Here is a 20929-nt window from a genome sequence, read left to right as displayed (position 1 = left end):
AAGCAAATCTAATTTAAGAATATTACTTGATTTCGATTTATTACGAAAATAGTTTTGTTTTCAAACCGATTTATTAAGAAAAGTATAATATTTTAAACTCAATCTTTTGAGAAGGGATTTTGCTTGAAGTTATGTTTTGAGTTCGGTTTGATAAGAAAGAAAAGAAGAAGAAGAACGAAAAGTAAAGGGAAGAAAGATAATTAAAGGAATCTCTGCCACAGGAGAGTAGAGAATAAAGATTAAAGGAATATATTAATTAATGAAATGACTACCACAGGAGAGCAGATGTAACATTGTTTGGGACTTAGTGCTAAATGTAAATTGGGGACGCCCACACACTGAGAACTGTTTTCCAGATGTACGCTTATTAATTTGGAAAGTCACACTGTATGCGGCCTAGCCATACGACTTAAAGTCACACTGTATGCGGCCTAGCCGTACGACTTATAAGCACACTGTATGCATCTGGAAAGTCATATCTGGGACTCGTGCCCGGGTAATGTCGGGAGCAGATAGGCAACCGACACATGAGCTCATGGCCTGCGTTAGGAATAGACATGCATCATGTTTGCACATTTGTATTTGGTTGTGTTTGCTTGTATTACTTCTCTGTGATTGTGCTATTTGACTTGTTTTTATGTTGGTTTGAATCCCTTACTTGTGCTATTAGTTCACGGATGTATTGAGGTGAGATGCTGTGGTTGAAATATGATTATGTGGCTGAGAGATTATTAGTATGACTAATTTTGTGATTAAAATCTTTTTTGAGTTTATAAATTTAAAGAAAAATAATTATTTATCTAAAGTAGAAATAAAAGTATTTCCAAAGGTTTAATAAAATAGTTTTACTAAGTAAGTTAATTATTTGCATTAAATTCATTACTTTTATGGCATTCCCATTCCCTATTGAGAACGTGTGGTTTGTTCTCACCCCAAAATCTTCTACCCTTTCAGTGACAGGTTTGAAGATTTAGTATGAAGCTGCAGACGATTAGTAGATTTACTTGTGATACCTGTTGTTTTTATAGAGTTCCCTCGTCCTTGTTGCTTTAGCTTTTATTTTATCCAGAGTAATAGGTATTGTCTTCAAATTTTATATCGAATTCATTTGTATAGCATTTATTATTATTAATAATTGTGTGATTTTAATTACTAAAAATAATTTTCTAGTATTTTCTTATAAACTGAAATGCGATATCAATGTAAAGGCTCAATATTAAATAGATAATATAGGAAATCAGGTCCGTAACGCTTTACTTTTGGTACGATCATGACGTGCTAAAAGTTAGGGTGTTACAGAGTTAAACTTTTAAAAAAAGTGATTTCGTATTTTTAATAATTGACTAATTTAAAATAATAAAACATAAATTTTTTTTAAACATACATATCACATATAAATATATTTTTTTAATATACCTAATTTATCTCCAATTAAATTTTAATTAAACTTTTAATTTTTTTTAACATCTAATTCAAATAAATTTCACTTAGATTTTCACAACCATGATCACAAAATAAATTGTTTTTAGAAAAAATTATATTGCGTATTGAGAGACAAAATGACATAAAGAAAAGGCGAATTTAGAATATTATTATTTTTACCATTTAATTCTAATGAAGTTATATCAAAATTTATTATTATTATAGAAAAATTATTACTCTTCATTCTAAGTTGAATATGAAATCAATACAACATAAATATCATAATGATGGCTTTATTATGTGTCGTTCGTAAAAAATATTAGTCAAATTAAAGACCTTTTTTTTTATATATCTACCCCTCGCTAATCCAATCATTTTTACCATTCCTACTGCTTCTTTCTACACACACTATTTTTTATTTTCTGATTTTTCTCTATCTAGTTATCACTTTCTTTTTTAACAAACTCTTATTGTCTACTTTCCACTGCATTTGCCATCATTTATATATAGTATACAATAATTTTATATTAATATTTTCTTAACTACTAATATGTATTCTCTTTATATATTTAGTGTGTAAAAAGTATTATTCGAAAATGAATATTTCTTAAATCTTTTATACCGCTATTAATCTTTAAACAATAATATTAGGTGTATATTAAAATAAGTGATTAGTATAAAATATATATTAAAATATAAAATATAAGTTAAACAAAATATATATATATATATATATATATATATATATATATATATTGATTTTGATGAATAATTTTAATATGCGCATAATATTTTTATTAAAATATTCAATTTTAATCACACACATCACTTAAAAAATTAAAATTATTAAAATAATAAATTTAAAATTATATAAGTATATTTGACAAGAAACTAAAATTATACCTTTAAGGCTTTAATCTCTCACTCTTGTCATTAATTTTTTATTGTATAAAAAAGAGAAAATTATTACAAGGGAATGTTAGAAAGATTTAATTATTAAAAAAAAAATTAATATTAAAATTATTTAGAAGGACTAATTTTATAATATTTAAAAAAAATTAAATTTTTTTTATAAAAAGATAAATATATCCTTAGATTATTTTTTTATTTTTTTTAAATATATTTTTTTTAATTATCTATTATATTTAAATTCTTATTCTTTATCTATAACTCAAAGACATTTGTTACTGCCAATCACAAAATGCAAGACCTAGGAATACCTAGGAGTATACTAATGTCTTACTATTATCTTATATAGAGTAGTTAATAATGAGCATCAAATAAATCATTCAAAATTTGTGGAATTTGTCTCTGAGAGATCTCTTTCTTCAATTATTCAAGGCTTAGCCCTTGAATCAAATGCAATAATCGGTGTTGATCTAATTGGTCTCTGGCGTGAAATATTTGTATACCTTTGTGATAGACACCCGACTCCTGGCAAGTAAATTGATTTTCCAATGCTGCATTTAGTATACCCTTGCAGAAACATTGCTATTGAGTAATGTGTTTCTTTCAAATTTGTCTTTAGATTTTAATGTTTTTAGATTCTTCAAAAGCAAGCAAGTCCTGAGGGGTAATAGAGGTTTACTGATCAATAGTACCAATTATTGCATTTGATTCAAGGGCTAAGCTTTGAATAATTGAAGGAAGAAATCTTTCGCAGACAAATTTTACAAGTTTTAAATGATTTATTTGATGTTTATTGTTGACTACTCTATATATAATAATAATAATAATAGTATGACATTGACAATAACAAATGTCTTTATAAGTTATAGATGAAGAATAAGAAATTGAGTATAATAGATAATTAAAAAAAATATGTTTATAAAAAAAGAAATAAATAAAAAAATAATCTAAGAATATATTTGTCTCTTTATAAAAAAGATTTGATTTTTTTTAAATATTATAAAATTAGTCCTTCTAAATAATTTTAATATTAAAAGTATTTTTTAATAATTAAATTTTCTTAACAGTCCTTTATAATAATTTTTTCTATAAAAAAGATTGAAAAGTTTTAGTACACAAATTTATTTTTTTAAAATATCATTCTTTATATATATAAACTTGTTATACTATACACTACTTTTATTTAATAAATAAGATGGTGGATTAATAAATATGTACTAAGTACTAACATTAATTATTATAAAAATATAATATTACAATAGGAAGAAAATAATTAATATGGTCTAATTTAAAAAATTTACAATTTTTTTCTTTAACTTAATTGCATTTAAGTAAAATGGAAGAGCACATATGCAACACGTGATGCTCACGTGGTTTTAGTATATCTTAAGAGTGCAACCAACAAATTTAACATGCAATTTTCACTCCTCCTCCTATACCTTCTTTATTGGATCATGCAAATACAAAGAATTTTATATTCGAAAAGTCCTCAAATCTTTAATGAATTTTAAAAATTAATAAAATAGTAGTATAACACAAGTAAAAAAAAATAAGATCTATAAAAAAAATCAAGCAAATCCAAAATGGCTCTTACTTGATAAAAATATTAGAGATATAATTATTCATATTATCTCTTTTTATTGAGTTGAGTTTTTAAGAGTAGTAATTGTATATCAAATTTCACTTATTTACAATTGTTATGCATGAATTAACTGTTTATATAATATTTTGGTAAATAATAAATAATAAATAAATTTATTCTTTTAAAATATTATTTATAAATATCCTCTCTCTTTATTGTTAATTTGTTATCATTATTATTGCTATTATCATCATTTATATTCCCCTTTGACTTGGCTCTGAATTTCGGGTTCAACTCCTACTCAATTTCCATCTTTTTTGCATCCGTTATTCTAGTCTTTTTTCTCCACTTGTTCTATGTATTTGGCCCATAAAAAATTGTGCGGGCAAGTTGAAATCATCCTAAAAAAATGAAACAAAATTAATAAATTGTGTCATAAAAGCAATCCTATTATTGCAACCTTTTTTTTCTAGAGAACCCTTTTTTTTTCGTACTGTTCTACCAACAAGCTCCATCTACCACCATGAGGGATGGATATGTAAGAGGTGGACATTCACGAGCTCATGATCCAGGGCATTCCTCAAGGCAAGAGCAAGATCTTATACAAAGAAGTGTGAAGAAAGTAAGAAAGGCAGGCGAAGGTAACGAATTCTCAGGGGACATGTCCTTAGTCCCCAGAGAAGAGGAATGGATGGTAGAAGACCTTACAGACCAAAGCAATGAGGTTCAACAGAAAAAAGTCCTTTGTGTCAGTAGTTAAAAGAGAGAAAAATTCTATTATCATGGAGGAGAATGATAGTTTTTCTTCTTCATCAGACGAAGATACAAACAGAGCAGAAGAGGATCCTAAAGAACTAGAAATCAAGGTTGAAAAGGTTGAAAAAATTGTTAATTTCATCCTCAATGAGGCACCGATGAAAAGCATTAGAAGACCTTGGTGGGAAACCTTGATTGTTAAACTGCTAGGAAGAAAAATCTCTCTTCTAGCTCTTACAAGAAGATTGGAAGCCATGTGGGGAAAGAAAGGAAGCTTGGAAGTTATTGACTTGGGAAATGAATACTTCATAGTGAAGTTCTTCTCCCAAGAGGATCTTGATTTTGCGTTGACTGAAGGTCCTTGGAAGATTATGGATCATTACCTCGCCATAAGTTTTTGAAAATCAGATTTTAATCCATTTGAAGCTACTATTGACAAAATAGAAGCATGGATTAGACTCCCAAAACTGGCTATTGAATATTATGATGAAAGTATTTTGAATAAAATTGGTAACGTAATTGGGAGAACACTCAAAATTGACTCCCACACAGCTGAAAAATATAGAGGTAAATTTGTCAAATTATGTGTGGAGTTGAACCTGAATGAATCCCTCATTACACAATACTCAATCAACAAAACTCGCTATTACATTGAATACGAGGGCCTCTATAATATCTGTTTTTCATGTGGGCTCTTTAGTCATGAGAGAGAGACGTGCCCAAGGAAGCAAATGGAACAATAGCCGACACAGAACACAGGGATTGAAGCTGGAAAGATGGTGGAAGGAAGCAATGGAACAGAAGAAAGAAAGGGCAATCTGGAGAAACAAAAAATGGAGAAGGGCAAACAAGTGAATTCAGTAGAAGGAAAACCATATGGCCCATGGATGGTAGTGCAAAGACCTGTACGGGAAAGAAAATCAGGAAAAAGCACAGCTGGTACAAGTAGTGGGGCGGATGGGAGTAGTGGAAAGAAATTGCAAAAGGGGATAGAGGGTACGAGGTTTGCAATATTGGGAGAAGAAGATTCAAATCCCAATGAGAAAGCACGAATGGAAGCAGAAAATGACAAAACAAAAAAAAGCACAACCTCAGTCAAATAGCCTACTGCATAATCAGAAGGAAAACAAACTCACCCAAAAGAAAAGTCCAAGCCCAAAACAGCAAAGCCCAAAAGCCCAAAATGTGACTAGTAATACTCAAGATCTAAAAACCACACATAAACTCCCCATAATAGTTATTTCTTCTGAGAACCTAACACAGCCAAATAACCAGAATAAACATGCAATCTCATCCCTACCCAATACAAATAGCCAGAATCCAAACAGAAATGATCCTAGCAATATAACCTGCAACCCACATGCCAGACCATGTCTCAACCAGAATAACCCAATACATCAAGACAACACACAGTCCATCCTAGAAATACCACAGGATATTAACATGTCAGATACTTATGTCCCTGAAATAATTCCAATGGAAGCAAAGATGAATGAACCACCTGATCCTAAACCTCCTGATATAAACTCTATTGATAGTGACATAATGTTGAAAGCAGTATTGCAATATGAAAGAGGAAGAGAACTCCCAGAGAGGCAAGGGCAAAAGCAAGAAAATGAAGAAAGTGAAGAAAGCAGTAGCATGGAGATGGAGGTGAATACAGGAAACTCCCAAAGTGAAATTGCCAACTTAGCTTAAGAAGAGGTACATTTTGCTTAAACAACCTTGTTTGATCATGATTATTATGACATGGAACTGTAGGGGTGCGGCTAGTCATGCATTCTATCACACTCTAAAAAAATTATCTAGGATTTATCATCCGGATCTAGTAGCTCTTCTAAAAACTAGATGCAGTAGGAACCAAGCCCAGAGGGTAGTTCAGAGATTGGGTTTTTCTTATTTTCACATAGAAGAAGCTTGAGAATTTAGTGGAGGAATTTAGCTTTTTTGAAAAGATCCAAACCTGAGCATAAATATAATGCAATCAAAGGAGCAATTTGTACATACAGAAATGAAGTAGGGAGGTTTAAATAGGTGGTTTTTAACTATAGTTTATGCTAGTCTCCAAGAAAGAGGAAGGTGAAGCTTGTGGACTAATTTAAAGGGCATTGCAAAAGGTATGAGTGGAGATTGGATGTTGTCGGGAGACTTCGACGAAATTGCCTATGTGAGTGAGAAGAAGGGGGCAGCAGGAGTGACTCAAATGCTTGCCGGAAGTTTAAGAACTGGATTAATGATTGTTCTCTGATTGATTTAGGTTTTGTGGGCACAAAGTTCACCTGGAGGGGACCACAATAGGAAGGTCATGAGAGGGTTTTCAAGAGGTTAGACAGAGCACTAGTGAATGCGAATTGGAGAATAAGATTTTCAGAGGCTAGAGTTGACATTTTGCGGCACACCAACTCTGACCACCACCCCATCTTGGTTAACACTCAACCAAGAGAAGACAACAAAAGAGAACGCCCATTCCATTTTGAGGCCATGTGGAACCTTCATCCGGAATTTAAGAATTTTGTAAAACAAAACTGGGAAAGGCAGCTAATCTTGCCACCAGCCTTGGGGTATTTCACTAATAAGCTAAAAAAGTAGAACAGAGGAACTTTTGGGCATGTTGAAAAATTGAAGAAAAGACTTATGAATAGAATTGGAGGAATACAACGTGCTATCAGCTATGGTAACAACCTTTTTCTGGACAGATTGGAGAAAGAGCTACAGAAGGAATTAGAGGAGATCATGGACAGAGAAAAAGTGATATGGCTCCAAAAGTCAAGAGAGTAGTGGATAGTCGAAGGCGACCAAAACACAAAGTACTATCACACTCGCACCATCATCAGAAGGCGTAGAAACAAGATTCTCAAATTGCGGGATAGTCATGGCAACTGGCTAGAGAATGAAGAAGATCTCATCATTCATACCATCAATTTTTTTAAAGACTTGTACAATGATGATCCAGCAGCACATCACCACCTATACACTAACAAATCGTACCCAAAGCTTGAAGATAATTAAAACAGAGCATGTATAATACACCTACTTCTATGGAGATAAGGAAGGCTATCTTTAGCATAGGTTCTTTGAAGGCACCGGGCAGTGATGGTTACCCAGTCCTATTCTATAAAGAATACTGGGAAGAGATTCATGATAGTGTGGAGAAGATGGTTTGGCAGATTTGGAGAAATCTGGATGAGATAAAGAATTTGAACCAAATTCTAATTGCATTGATCCCTAAGATTCAAGTTCCAGAATTTATATCCCAGTTTAGGCCTATTTCTCTATGTAATGTGAGTTATAAATACATTTCAAAGATTATAGTGGAAAGATTAAAACTGACTTTTGAAGAGCGAATTGCACCATTCCAGTCTAATTTTGTCCTGAGGAGAAGGATTTAAGACAATATCTTAATTGCAAAGAAATTTACCCACTCAATGAGAAGGATGAAGGGAAAAAAAGGGTTCATGGCCATAAAATTTGACTTTGAAAAAGCCTATGATAGGCTTAGGTAGGAATTCTTGGAGGATTGTTTAAAGGAGTTCGGACTACCAGATCAATTTATAGCTATGGTTATGGCGTGTGTCTCATCGGTCTCCTATGATATTATTTGGAATGGAAGTAAGACTCAAAGTTTCAACCCTATGTGGGGCCTAAGACAAGGAGATCCAATATCCCCTTATCTTTTTGTTATAGCTATGGATAAACTATCGCAACTTATTGAAGATAGAGTGGAAGAAGGAAGATAGTTACCTTTGAGAATCAAGAATCAGGGACCGGCCATATCCCACCTTTTGTTCGCTGATGACCTACTTATCTTTGCTGAAGTCACAGTGGATCAAATTGAAAATGTGATGGTGACTATGGAGGAATTCTACAATGTTTCAGGATTGAAAATTAGTCCTACCAAAACAACGGTAGTTTTCTCTAATAATGTAAAACAAAACATAAAAAATCAGATAAAAAATGCATGCAATTATCAAGAAAAGCCATGTTTGGGAAGGTATTTGAGGGCTTTGATCAATAACAATAGAGCTAGTAAGGAAAAATTTAAAAATGTCATAGAGAGAGTTCAATCAAAGCTAAAAGGATGGAAGGTGCAATGCCTATCCCTAGCCGAAAGGATCACGCTAGCAAAATCTGTGCTTGGGCCCATTGCTAACTTTGAAATGCAGCACGACAGAGTTTCCAAAAGAATTTGCCTTGAAATTGAAAAGGCACAAAGGAGATTTATTTGAGGGGAGACTCGGGACCAGAGAAGAATGCATCATGTGAGTTGGAAGACACTATGTTTGCCTAAACAGCAAGGAGAACTTGGTTTCAAGAAACTGGAAACATTTAACACAGCATTCTTGTTGAAGATTATTTGGCAGTTAATTACAGAACCCAATTTCTTATGGTCACAGCTTCTACTAAGCAAATATGGAAGAAAAGACATGAGTATATAAGCCTGACTAACAAAAAGAGTGACTCATCTCTATGGAGAGAACTCTCAAAACTATGGCAAATCATGAGAGGAAGTTTAGAACGGGTGATAGGGGATGGACGAAAGACTGACTCCTGGGACGATGTATGGGTTAAAGGAAAAGGTCTCTTGAGAATGCAGGCTACTTGTCAGATTCCACAAAATCTGAACAATAAGATGGTCAAAGACTTTGTGAATGAGGAGGGAGAGTAGGACACTTCCATACTTAAAAAGTTTCTTCCTGAAACAACAATCCAAAAAATCAGGGCCATGCCAACACCAAGAGATTATTTGGGAGAGGATAGCATTGGATGGAGACATACATCTAATGGGGTCTTTTCGGTTGCATCGGCTTATAAAGATTTAGAGCAGATAAATGCAACAGGAGAGGCTAAATGAAAAAAAATATTGTCTTGAAAAGGACCGAAAAAATTCGAATATTTATTCGGAGAGTTGCTCATGGTAGAATTTTAACTGCAAAAAAGAAAATCAAAATTCTAGGAACGAACCCAAATTGTATCAACTGCTCAAATTTTGAGAAAAGTATTATCCATGCCCTGCGAGACTGCCCAAAAGTAGAAATTATTTGGATCCAACTCCTCAATTTTAGTGTAATTAATGTCTTTTTCAACCTACAACTTCAACAATGGATTGAATTCAATCTGCAGAACAACATAGGAAGGTCATCAGATTTTAATTGGATCGATGTTTTTTTATTACATGTTGGATGATCTGGAACTAGAAAAATAAGGAACTATTTTTCCTTCCATTTACCAAACCCCCAAATGCAACTGAAATTATCAGAAATACTATTCACAGAAACAGAAAAGCGTTTAAAAAACAGGATATTATTAAGCCTACCTTGAGAAGAACTAGCCATAGAACAATGTGAAAAGCTCCACCACAAGAGTGGGTAAAGCTTAATATAGATGGATCGGTCCAGGAGATGGAAAACAACGCTGAGTGTAGCGGATTGATTCGAACCAACACAGAAGAATGGGTTAGAGGCTTCTGGGCGAATGTGAGAAGTTGCAGTATGTTTCAAGCGGAATTATGGGGCGTGATTCATGGCATTAGAACGGCTTGGGAATTGAGGATGAGAAGAATGATAATTGAAATGGATTCTTTGAAAGTTTTTTAATGTATTTGCGAACAGCAGGAGAGAAGCACACAATTTAACTCGATGATAAGCATTATTGAGATGTACAAAAAAGGTCATAGGAACTAAAGTTCAGACACGTGAATAGAGAAGTCAATAAGTGTTCAAATTGGCTGACAAAAGAGAATGTCAAAAGAGGAGAAGGAGTTGAATTTGTAAATTCCCCGCCGAAGAAGTTGATTCCTTTGTTGCAGGAGGATACTAAGGGAGTTGTAACTCCTATTTTAATAAATGATTAGTTTGTTTGTTGGGCCTAAGCCCCGGTTGTATACCAAAAAAAAATTATTATGTGTTGTTTAGTGAGATGAAGGAGAAAATAAGACCTATATAAAAATTAAATAAACTAAAAAAACTCTTATTTGAGAAGTGTTAGATATATAATTATTCTTGTTCCCTTCTCCTATCGAATTTACCATTTGGGAGAAGTGATTTCATGTTAAACTTCACTTATTTGCAATTGTTATACATGAGTTAATTATTTATATAACATTTCGGTAGATAATAAATAATAGGGGGAGATCTTATTGAACTGTCACACCTACAATTTGCAGATGACACTATTTTATTCTGCCCGTCGGAGACTGAAATAATTGTAAACTATAAGAGACTGTTACGGTGCTTTGAGTTGATGTCTGGGCTGAGCATTAACTTTGATAAATCGAATCTGATATCGGTGAACTGTGAGCAAGGATGGATTGATCAGGCATGTGGACTGCTGGGATGCCAACAAGCTTCTCTACCGGTTAGATACTTGGGAGTTTCTCTAGGTGCGAATCCGCGCTTGGTGAAGACTTGGAAACCAATCATTGATAAGGTGGAACAGAAGCTGAGTTTGTGGAAAGCCAAGGTTTTGAATAAATCAGGTAAGCTGGTCCTTATCAAATCGGTGCTGAATAGTCTCCCCATCTACTACCTTAGTCTATACAAGATGCCGAAGGCGGTAGCGGACAAGCTGATTGCTTTACAACGGAACTTTATGTGGTGCAGGGAGAACGGGAACTATGGTATACCTATGGTAAAGTGGGAGATAGTTCAGGCTCCAAAAAAGGTTGGGGGATTGGGGGTTGGTGATGCAGTGCTGAGAAACACAGCGCTTCTGTTTAAGTGGTGGTGGAGGTTTTCAAAGGAGGATTGCCCGCTGTGGAAGAAGATTGTGTGTTCGTGTAATAAGTTGAACCCGGATGTCATGTTAGCAACTCAGCCTTTACCAGTAAAGGGTGGCCCTTGGAAGGACATATGTCAGCTGAATATAAAAGAACCGCGGATTCGTGATAAAGTGGTAAGTGGACTGGCAATGGAAGTAGGCAATGGTATGCAGACTCGATTTTGGGAAGATAACTGGGTTCAAGGTGGTACTCTGAAAGGAAGTCATCCGAGACTCTACTCTATTTCCAGTCAGCAAGGACTTGTCATCGGGGAGTGTGGTTTTTGGGATGGGCTTGATTGGATTTGGAATTTTCAATGGAGGAGGGCACTGTTCCAATGGGAGCTGGAGCTTGTCAATCAACTGCATGAGAGGTTAAGGCCAGTGAGGTTGTCATCAGGTAGGGAGGACAATGTGGTGTGGAAGTTTGAAAATAAAGGTATTTTCTCTACTAGTTCTGTGATCCAGGCTATACAAGCGGAGACATTATCAGCTGAGATAACGAGTTATAGCTTCACGAGTTCCATTTGGAAAGGTTTCGTTCCTCCGAGAATTGAGCTCTTTGGGTGGTTTGTGCTAGTGGGTAGAGTTAACACCAAGGAGCGGCTGACTAAACTAGGAGTCAACATTCTGGGGGATAGTATGTGTGTACTGTGTACCAAGGAATTAGAATCTGTTGAGCATTTATTCCTTAGATGTGAGGTAACATGGCAGGTGTGGTGCAAGTGGCTGAGGTTACTAGGAAGGGAGTGGGTGATTCCCGGAACTGTTAAAGAAATGTTTGAGAGTTGGCATGGAATGCATAATAGACAACAGGGGAAGAAGATGTGGATGTCAGTGTTCTTTGCAGTGATTTGGAACATCTGGTTGGAACGGAATGCACGAATCTTCAAGAATGCAAGAGCAAGCTTGGAGGTCATACACACAAGGACGTTGATGAGCTACACGGAATGGAGTGGTGGTGATCCTGGGGGAGGATGAGAGTACTGGGGATAGTAGGGGTTGGTTTATTTGTTGGTAGCTAGTTATGTGTCTTCTTTTTTCTTTTATTTGCTCCACTTTAATGTGTTGAGCTTCCTTTGTTTCAAAAAAAAAATAAATAATAGAGAAAATTTCACTCCCCTCCCTGAGAGATACTAAAATGACACTCCCCTCCCCTCTATTTGTAAAATGTACATTTCCCTCCTTTATAACTTTTAAAAAATATCCTCTTTAATCCATTTTAAATTTTTGTGTTAACTAATGTTAACTTTATCAATTCTTTAAAAAAAATAAATTTTTTACAAAAATACTCTTTAGCAAAATTTATTTTTCTGTCATTAAATTTTACTTACCAAAACACCCTTTAATAAGTTATTTTTTATTGATTAAATTGTATTTTTACTAAAATATTTTTTAAAAAGTTTTAATAATTAAATTTTTTTTATAATATACCCTTCAATAATTTTTTAATTATCAAATTGTAATTTTACCAAAATTTTTATAACAATTATAGTTATATTTTACTATTAATTTTCTGACATCAATATATATTATTTTAATATTAAATAAAAAAATTTGATAAGATTATTTTTCGATATCAATATATATTAATTGTTATACATATTAACATTAGTAAGATTTTTTTTATTTAATGTTAAAATAATATATATTGATATCGAAAAATTAATAGTAAAATATAAAAATAATTGTTAACAAAAATTTTGATAAAATCACAATTTAATAATTAAAAAATTATTGAATGATATTTTAGAAAAAAAATAATTTAATTATTAATTTTTTTAAATATTTCAGTAAAATATAATTTAATCAATAAAAAAATTATTAAAAAATATTTTGGTAAGCAAAATTTAATAACAAAAAAAATTGTTAAAGGATATTTTTGTAAAAAAATAATTTTTTTTTTTTTAAAAATAGATAAAGTTAATATTAGTTAACACAAAAAATTTAAAATAAATTCAAGAGGAAGTTTTTTTAGAAATTATAAGAAAGAGGAATATAAATTTTATAAATAGAAAAAATAAAAATATCGTTTTAGCATCTCTCAAACAAGAGGAGTAAAATTTTTTCTAAATAATAAACATATTTATTCTTTTGGAATATTATTTGTAAATATTCTCTCTCTATTATTCTCATTACCATTTCTACCATCGTCATTCATATTTTTTTTTGACTCTTCTCAATTTTTGGCTCAACACTCATATTTTTTTGCGTTCGTTATTCTGTATTGTTTCTTTTCTCTACTTGTTCTATATATCTGACTGATGATAAATATTAGAAAATTGAAATTATCATAGACAAATGAAACAAAATTAACAAAATATTATGTATTATTTAGTAAGATAAAAAAGGAAGGTACGTAAAAAAAATGATGTGGGAGGAAAAATTAAGAAAAAAGGTATATACATGTAGAATACGTTAGGAAAGATTAAGAGGATGACAAATATGATTCTTGAAAATTTAGATTGATTAGCCAAATTAATCAAGATTTAGTCGTTAAATAAGTATGATTTAAAAAATAATAAAAATAAAAAAAATAATAAAAAAGATTGATCAAACTAATACGATGTTTTTAAAAGTTGATCAATTTAAAATGATAAAATATAATTTTTTTAAAAAAATACATATTACATATAAATATATTATTTTATTATATCTAATTTATCTCTCATTAAATTTTAGTTTAACTTTTTATTTTTTAAATATTTAATTCAAATAAATTTCACTTGGATTTTCATAACCTTTAAAAAAAATGGTTCTAGAAAAAGTGACATTGGGTATTGGGAGACAAAATGACATAAGGATAAGGGAAGATTTAAATTATTATTATTATTATTTTTACTATTTAATTTTAATGAAATTATATCAAAATTTATTATTATTGTAGAAAAATTATTACTCTACATTTTAAGTTGAGTATAGAGTTAGTGCAACATAAATATCATGTTGATGGTTCTATTCTGTGTCACCCACAAAAAACATTAGTTAAATTAAAGATATCTTTTTTTTTTCTGTACCTTTCCTTCGGTAATTTTAAAATTTCATCTTATGCAAGTCGGGGATTTCTTTCCGTATTTTAAGAGTGTATATGGGTGGAGTAAAATCGGGTTTATTCTAATTCATATTCGATTTTAAATATATATTGGGTTTATTTTTTAAATTTTAATTTGATGATAAAATATAAATATTTTCAAGTCATAATTATACTGGGTCCAAACTGAATGAAAATTGGACCTTTAAGACTTTAATAATAATTTATAAAGAAACTTTTTTATGATACATTTATTTATAAAGAAAAAATTTGTTACTGAAAAGTTGATATCATATTTAAACTTGAATTTATCCATAAATTCTAATTTGATACTTCTTTGATCTATTTTCTAATTCAATAAGTGTGATAAAAAATAAAACAATAAACTTATAATTAATATAACATAGTCTTGGAATTAATTTAAAATATATATACCTTTTTTAATTCTCCTTATGGCGCACATGGGTCGAGTGAAGTCGAGTTCGTCTTGATCCAGATCCGGCTATAAATAATGACCAGGTCTATTTTTGAGACTCTTACCCAGTTCTAGACATGATGAAATCATATTAAATTAGCCTCTAAAATGATCCGGCCCGGACCATGTACACCCCTACTGTATTTCATGCATAGGCTTCTCTTTATGTAACTAAAAATGCTACTTATTTATTACGCCATCTTCATCATGATTTTTCTTAATTTTCACCTCAATTTTTTCCACCAATTCCAATAGAATTAAGTTTTTAGGAGAAGTAATTTCATGTCAAACTTCACTTATTTACAATTGTTATACATGAGTTAATTGTTTGAAAAATATTTTAATAGATAATAAATAATAAATAGATTTATTCCTTTAAAATATTATTTATGAATATTCTCTCTCTTCATTGTTATTATTTGTACTTTTAGAATTCTTTCCCGTATTTTATGCGTCGTATACTCTTCTTTATATAATCATAATGACAAAAGTTTAAGCTAATTTTGGGGTCGAGTTCGTCTTGATCCAGATCCGGCCATAAATAATGACCAGGTATATTTTTGAGACTCTTACCCGGCTCTAAACATGATAAAATCACATCAAATTAGCCTCTAAAAGGATCCGGCCCGGACCATGTACACCCCTACTGTATTTTATGCGTAGGCTTCTCTTTATGTAACTACAAATGCTACTTATTTATTACGCCATCTTCATCATGATTTTTCTTAATTTTCACCTCAATTTTTTCCGCCAATTCCTATGGAATTAAGTTTTTAGGAGAAGTTATTTCATGTCAAACTTCACTTATTTACAATTGTTATACATGAGTTAATTGTTTGATAAATATTTTAGTAGATAATAAATAATAAATAGATTTATTTCTTTAGAATATTATTTATGAATATTCTCTCTCTTCATTGTTATTATTTGTACTTTTAGAATTCTTTCCCGTATTTTATGCGTCGTATACTCCTCTTTATATAATCATAATGACAAAAGTTTAAGCTAATTTTGGGGTCAAGTTCGTCTTGATCCAAATCCGGCCATAAATAATGACCAGGTCTGTTTTTGAGACTCTTACCCGACTCTAGACATGATCAAATCACATCAAATTAGCCTCTAAAATGATCCGGCCCGGACCATGTACACCCCTACTGTATTTCATGCGTAGGCTTCTCTTTATGTAACTATAAATGCTACGTATTTATTACGCCATCTTCATCATGATTTTTCTTAATTTTCGCCTCAATTTTTTCCGCCAATTACTATGGAATTAAGTTTTTAGGAGAAGTTATTTCATGTCAAACTTCACTTATTTTTAATTGTTATACATGAGTTAATTGTTTGAAAAATATTTTAGTAGATAATAAATAATAAATAAATTTATTCCTTTAGAATATTATTTATGAATATTCTCTATTATTTGTACTTTTAGAATTCTTTTCTGTATTTTATGCGTCGTATACTCCTCTTTATATATATAATCATAATGACAAAAGTTTAAGTTAATTTTGGGGTCGAGTTCGTCTTGATCCAGATCCGGCCATAAATAATGACCAGGTCTATTTTTGAGATTCTTACCCGACTCTAAACATGATGAAATCACATCAAATTAGCCTCTAAAATGATCCAGTCCGAACCATGTACACCCCTACTGTATTTCATGCGTAGGCTTCTCTTTATGTAACTATAAATGCTACTTATTTATTACGCCATCTTAATCATGATTTTTTTTAATTTTCGCCTCAATTTTTTCCGCCAATTCTTATGGAATTAAGGTTTTAGGAGAAGTTATTTCATGTCAAACTTCACTTATTTACAATTGTTATACATGAGTTAATTGTTTGAAAAATATTTTAGTAGATAATAAATAATAAATAGATTTATTCCTTTATAATATTATTTATGAATATTCTCTCTCTTCATTGTTATTATTTGTTCTTTTAGAATTCTTTCCCGTATTTTATGCGTCGTATACTCCTCTTTATATAATCATAATGACAAAAGTTTAAGCTAATTTTAGGGTCGAGTTCGTCTTGATCCAGATCCGGCCATAAATAATGAACAGGTCTATTTTTGAGACTCTTACTCGACTCTAGACATGATAAAATCACATCAAATTAGCCTCTAAAATGATCCGGCCCGGACCATATACACCCCTAATGTATTTCATGCATAGGCTTCTCTTTATGTAACTATAAATGCTACTTATTTATTACGCCATCTTCACATGATTTTTCTTAATTTTCGCCTCAATTTTTTCTGCCAATTCCTATGGAATTAAGTTTTTAGGAGAAGTTATTTCATGTCAAACTTCACTTATTTACAATTGTTATACATGAGTTAATTGTTTTTTTAGTAGATAATAAATAATAAATAGATTTATTCCTTTAGAATATTATTTATGAATATTCTCTCTCTTCATTGTTATTATTTGTTCTTTTAGAATTCTTTCCTGTATTTTATGCGTCGTATACTCCTCTTTATATAATCATAATGACAAAATTTTAAGCTAATTTTAGGGTCGAGTTCGTCTTGATCCAGATTCGGCCATAAATAATGACCATGTCTATTTTTGAGACCCTTACCCGGCTCTAGACATGATCAAATCACATCAAATTAGCCTCTAAAATGATCCGGCCCGTACCATGTACACCCTTACTGTATTTCATGCGTAGGCTTCTCTTTATGTAACTATAAATGCTACTTATTTATTACGCCATCTTCATTATGATTTTTCTAATTTTCGCCTCAATTTTTTCCGCCAATTCCTATGGAATTAAGTTTTTAGGAGAAGTAATTTCATGTCAAACTTCACTTATTTACAATTGTTATACATGAGTTAATTGTTTGAAAAATATTTTAGTAGATAATAAATAATAAATAGATTTATTCCTTTAGAATATTATTTATGAATATTCTCTCTCTTCATTGTTATTATTTGTTCTTTTAGAATTCTTTCCCATATTTTATGTGTCGTATACTCCTCTTTATATAATCATGATAACAAAAATTTAAGCTAATTTTAGGGTTCACCAAGAATCGAACTCTTAACTTTTCGTATGTAGAGCTCTAATACCATATCATGATACCACTCATCCCAAAAGCTTACGCTGATGAGAAAAGGTAACACTAATGATTATATCTCTAATATTCCATAAACCTCCATTGTTTGCATTGTACAAGTATTCCATTGGCTCCCCATACTTTCCTAATCATAAATACATAAATGAGTTAAACAATACATATATTTATACATATATACATAATACTGATTTTGATGAATAATTTTAATATACATATAATATTTTTATTAAAATATTCAATTTTATCACACACATCAATTAAAAAATTATTAAAATAATAAATTTAAAATTATATAAGTATATTTCACAAGAAACTAAATTTATACCTTTAAGGCTGTAATCTCTCACTCTTGTCATTAATTTTCTATATACAAAAAAAGATTGGAAAGTTTTAGTCCACAATTTTATTTTCTTAAAATATCATTCTTTATATATATAAACTTGTTATACACATTTATTTAATAAATAAGATGGTGGATTAAGAAATATGTACTAAGTACTAACATTAATTATTATAGGAATATAATATTACAATAGGAAGAAAATAATTAATATGGTCTAGTTTAAAAAATTTACAATTATTTTCTTTAACTTAATTGCATTCAAGTCAAATGGAAGAGCACATATGCAACACGTGAGGCTCACGTGGTTGTAGTATATCTTAAGAGTGCAACCAACAAATTTAACATGCAATATTCACTCCTTCTCCTATACCTTCTTCACTGGATCATGCAGAAACCCCAGCATCATCACCACCATCAATTCCCATCTCCTCTCCACGTGGCACATTCCAAACCCGTTCGATCAAAACCTCCCCGGTTTACCTGAAAACAGTTTTGTATGTTTTTTTGTGCTTCATCACAACTATATTAGTTTATTACTACTAGTCACTCCCACTCCACTTCATAAACACAGGAGCAGAGAGAAACAGAGAGAAGAACAAGAAGAAGATGATGAAGAAGAAGGGTGGTAGTGAGAAGAAGAGGAGTGAGAGTGAGAAGGAGAAGACGAAGATGAGAGAGAGGAAGAGAAGGGCCATCACCACCAACATATTCAGAGGTCTAAGAAACCATGGTGGCTACCCTCTCTCTCATCGCTCCGATATCAATGCCGTTCTCCGCCACCTTGCCAACGAAGCTGGCTTCGTCGTTGACCCTGACGGCACCACCTACCGCTCCAAGGTAAGTAACAACTAACAAGTAATTCCAACACTGCTTTTTTTTTTTCTTTTTTTTTTTCAAGGCAAAATTTTATAGATTAAAATTCTGGTTGAGAAAAGCAAGTATTGGATCATGCATTTCATCATTAGCAGCATTATTGTCATGAATTAGTTTTATTTATTGAATGTTAAATAAATATCAAAACCATAATTATTAATTTCCGTAAAATAACTAGATATAATAATATTTCTCAATTTGTTACCTATAAGGTGACGTATGTATGATGTTTACAATTTGAGAAGTGAATGCACCATCGTGTTTAATTGCATTGACCAATATAATTATTCACACCGGATTTTAATTGTTGTTGTTTTTATTATATGGAATGAATAATGGAGGCTTTGGTGAAGTGTCCACTATGTGGTTCCCGTGCTGCAACCGCGAATTTGTCACCAATCAAGCCCAAGGCCAACGGAAGCGCTTCAACGACGTCGTTGGCAACGTCTGGCGTAGTCAGCAGCAGCATTACAGACCCTGCACCTGCAGCGGTTACTACGGCAGCTGTGTCAAACAACATAGCTAGAGTTGGAGAACGGGGTTGTTCTTCTCATGATCCGTTGCTGTGTTTCGATGGGCCCATTTCAGTGCCCATGTACACGTGTCAAGATCAGGCGGGTGTTGAGAGTTGTGGCGCCAACGGTGCAGATGGTGTGCCGTATTGTGAGGAGATGCAGCGGCAAGAAGATGAAGCAGCGTTTTTGTGTTTGGAAGAAAGTGGCAGCATTCACAACCCTTTGGTTGGGCCTATGCCTTACTTCTGACACCAAATAAAAAAAATTCAAGAGGCGAAAAAAAAAAAAAAGACTCTCAATTATATATATGTTCCTTGTTGCATTGGGTGACAAGTGAACCCAATAAATAAATAAATAAATAAACTTGTTTCTTTGTGAATAAAAGAAACCCTTGCTTGTTATAAGTATATGGTGGTTTTGTTCTTTGGACAAAAATAAGCATTTGGTTTTTTATTTTCGTTTGACTATAATAATATTATGGGCTTATTCAAATTTATTGTTTATTTCTTTGTTGTTTTAATTATTTTTATTGAATGCTTGTCAAATATTTAATATTAGTGTAAAAAATATATGTATAGAGTAAACTAATATTTCGATGTAAAGATATTTTAGACTATTTAAATGGTATATATAAAAATAATAATTTTTAAATCACAGTTAAAGATATATTTTCAATTTTTATAAACATTGAAACTGAGTTAAAAATCACTAAAACATCTATGATATATCAATTTTATATTATGTGAAATTATAATTATAATTAATCATAAATCATATGTTAACAACTATAAAAACAAAAAATAATTAAATTTTAGTATACTATTTCCTAAAACAAAAAGTTATGCACCTCTAATTAGAATAGAAGTCCAAAAATGAAATAAATAAGGAAGAAAGATAAGAAAATTAAGTCTTTGAGTTTTAAATTATTATTATTTTCTTTACAAGAATCTTAATATTTATCATCTGAAAAGAATTTATTTTTTACTAATAATTAATAATTAATGGTAACAGTTTTAAACTAATAATTAATGGTAACAATTATTATCTTAAAAATGAAAATTTTTTTATGTGAATAGTTCTATAATGAAATTTAATTAAGTGCTAATGTTATTAAACAAAAAAAAGATCATTTTCATGCTAATTATCTAAAAATGTTTTTTCTATATATAAACATATATTA

General features: G+C 31.2%; 1 protein-coding gene across 1 annotated transcript; it reads left to right on the top strand.

Annotated features, from left to right (window-relative positions):
* Positions 1–18773: 18773 nt before the first annotated feature.
* LOC107637574 (uncharacterized) lies at positions 18774–20221 on the top strand. Its single transcript, XM_016340975.3, has 2 exons — positions 18774–19198; positions 19576–20221. The coding sequence occupies exons 1-2, from the start codon at positions 18968–18970 to the stop codon at positions 19996–19998; spliced, it is 654 nt and encodes a 217-aa protein (XP_016196461.1). The 5' UTR covers positions 18774–18967; the 3' UTR covers positions 19999–20221.
* The last annotated feature ends 708 nt before the right edge of the window (positions 20222–20929 follow it).

This window comes from Arachis ipaensis, chromosome B4 (genome assembly GCF_059453495.1).
Source record: "Arachis ipaensis isolate K30076 ecotype BB chromosome B4, ASM5945349v1, whole genome shotgun sequence".
NCBI lineage: Eukaryota > Viridiplantae > Streptophyta > Magnoliopsida > Fabales > Fabaceae > Arachis > Arachis ipaensis.
The sequence above is the reverse complement of the archived record's forward strand: the minus strand, read 5'-3'. Positions and strand labels throughout refer to the sequence as shown.

Bases quoted from the DNA above. Each gene is read 5' to 3' on its own strand.
- LOC107637574 (XM_016340975.3), top strand. From the start codon at position 18,968: ATGATGAAGAAGAAGGGTGGTAGTGAGAAGAAGAGGAGTGAGAGTGAG. The intron at 19,199-19,575 runs GTAAGTAACAAC...TGAATAATGGAG, and splicing joins GCACCACCTACCGCTCCAAG to GCTTTGGTGAAGTGTCCACT.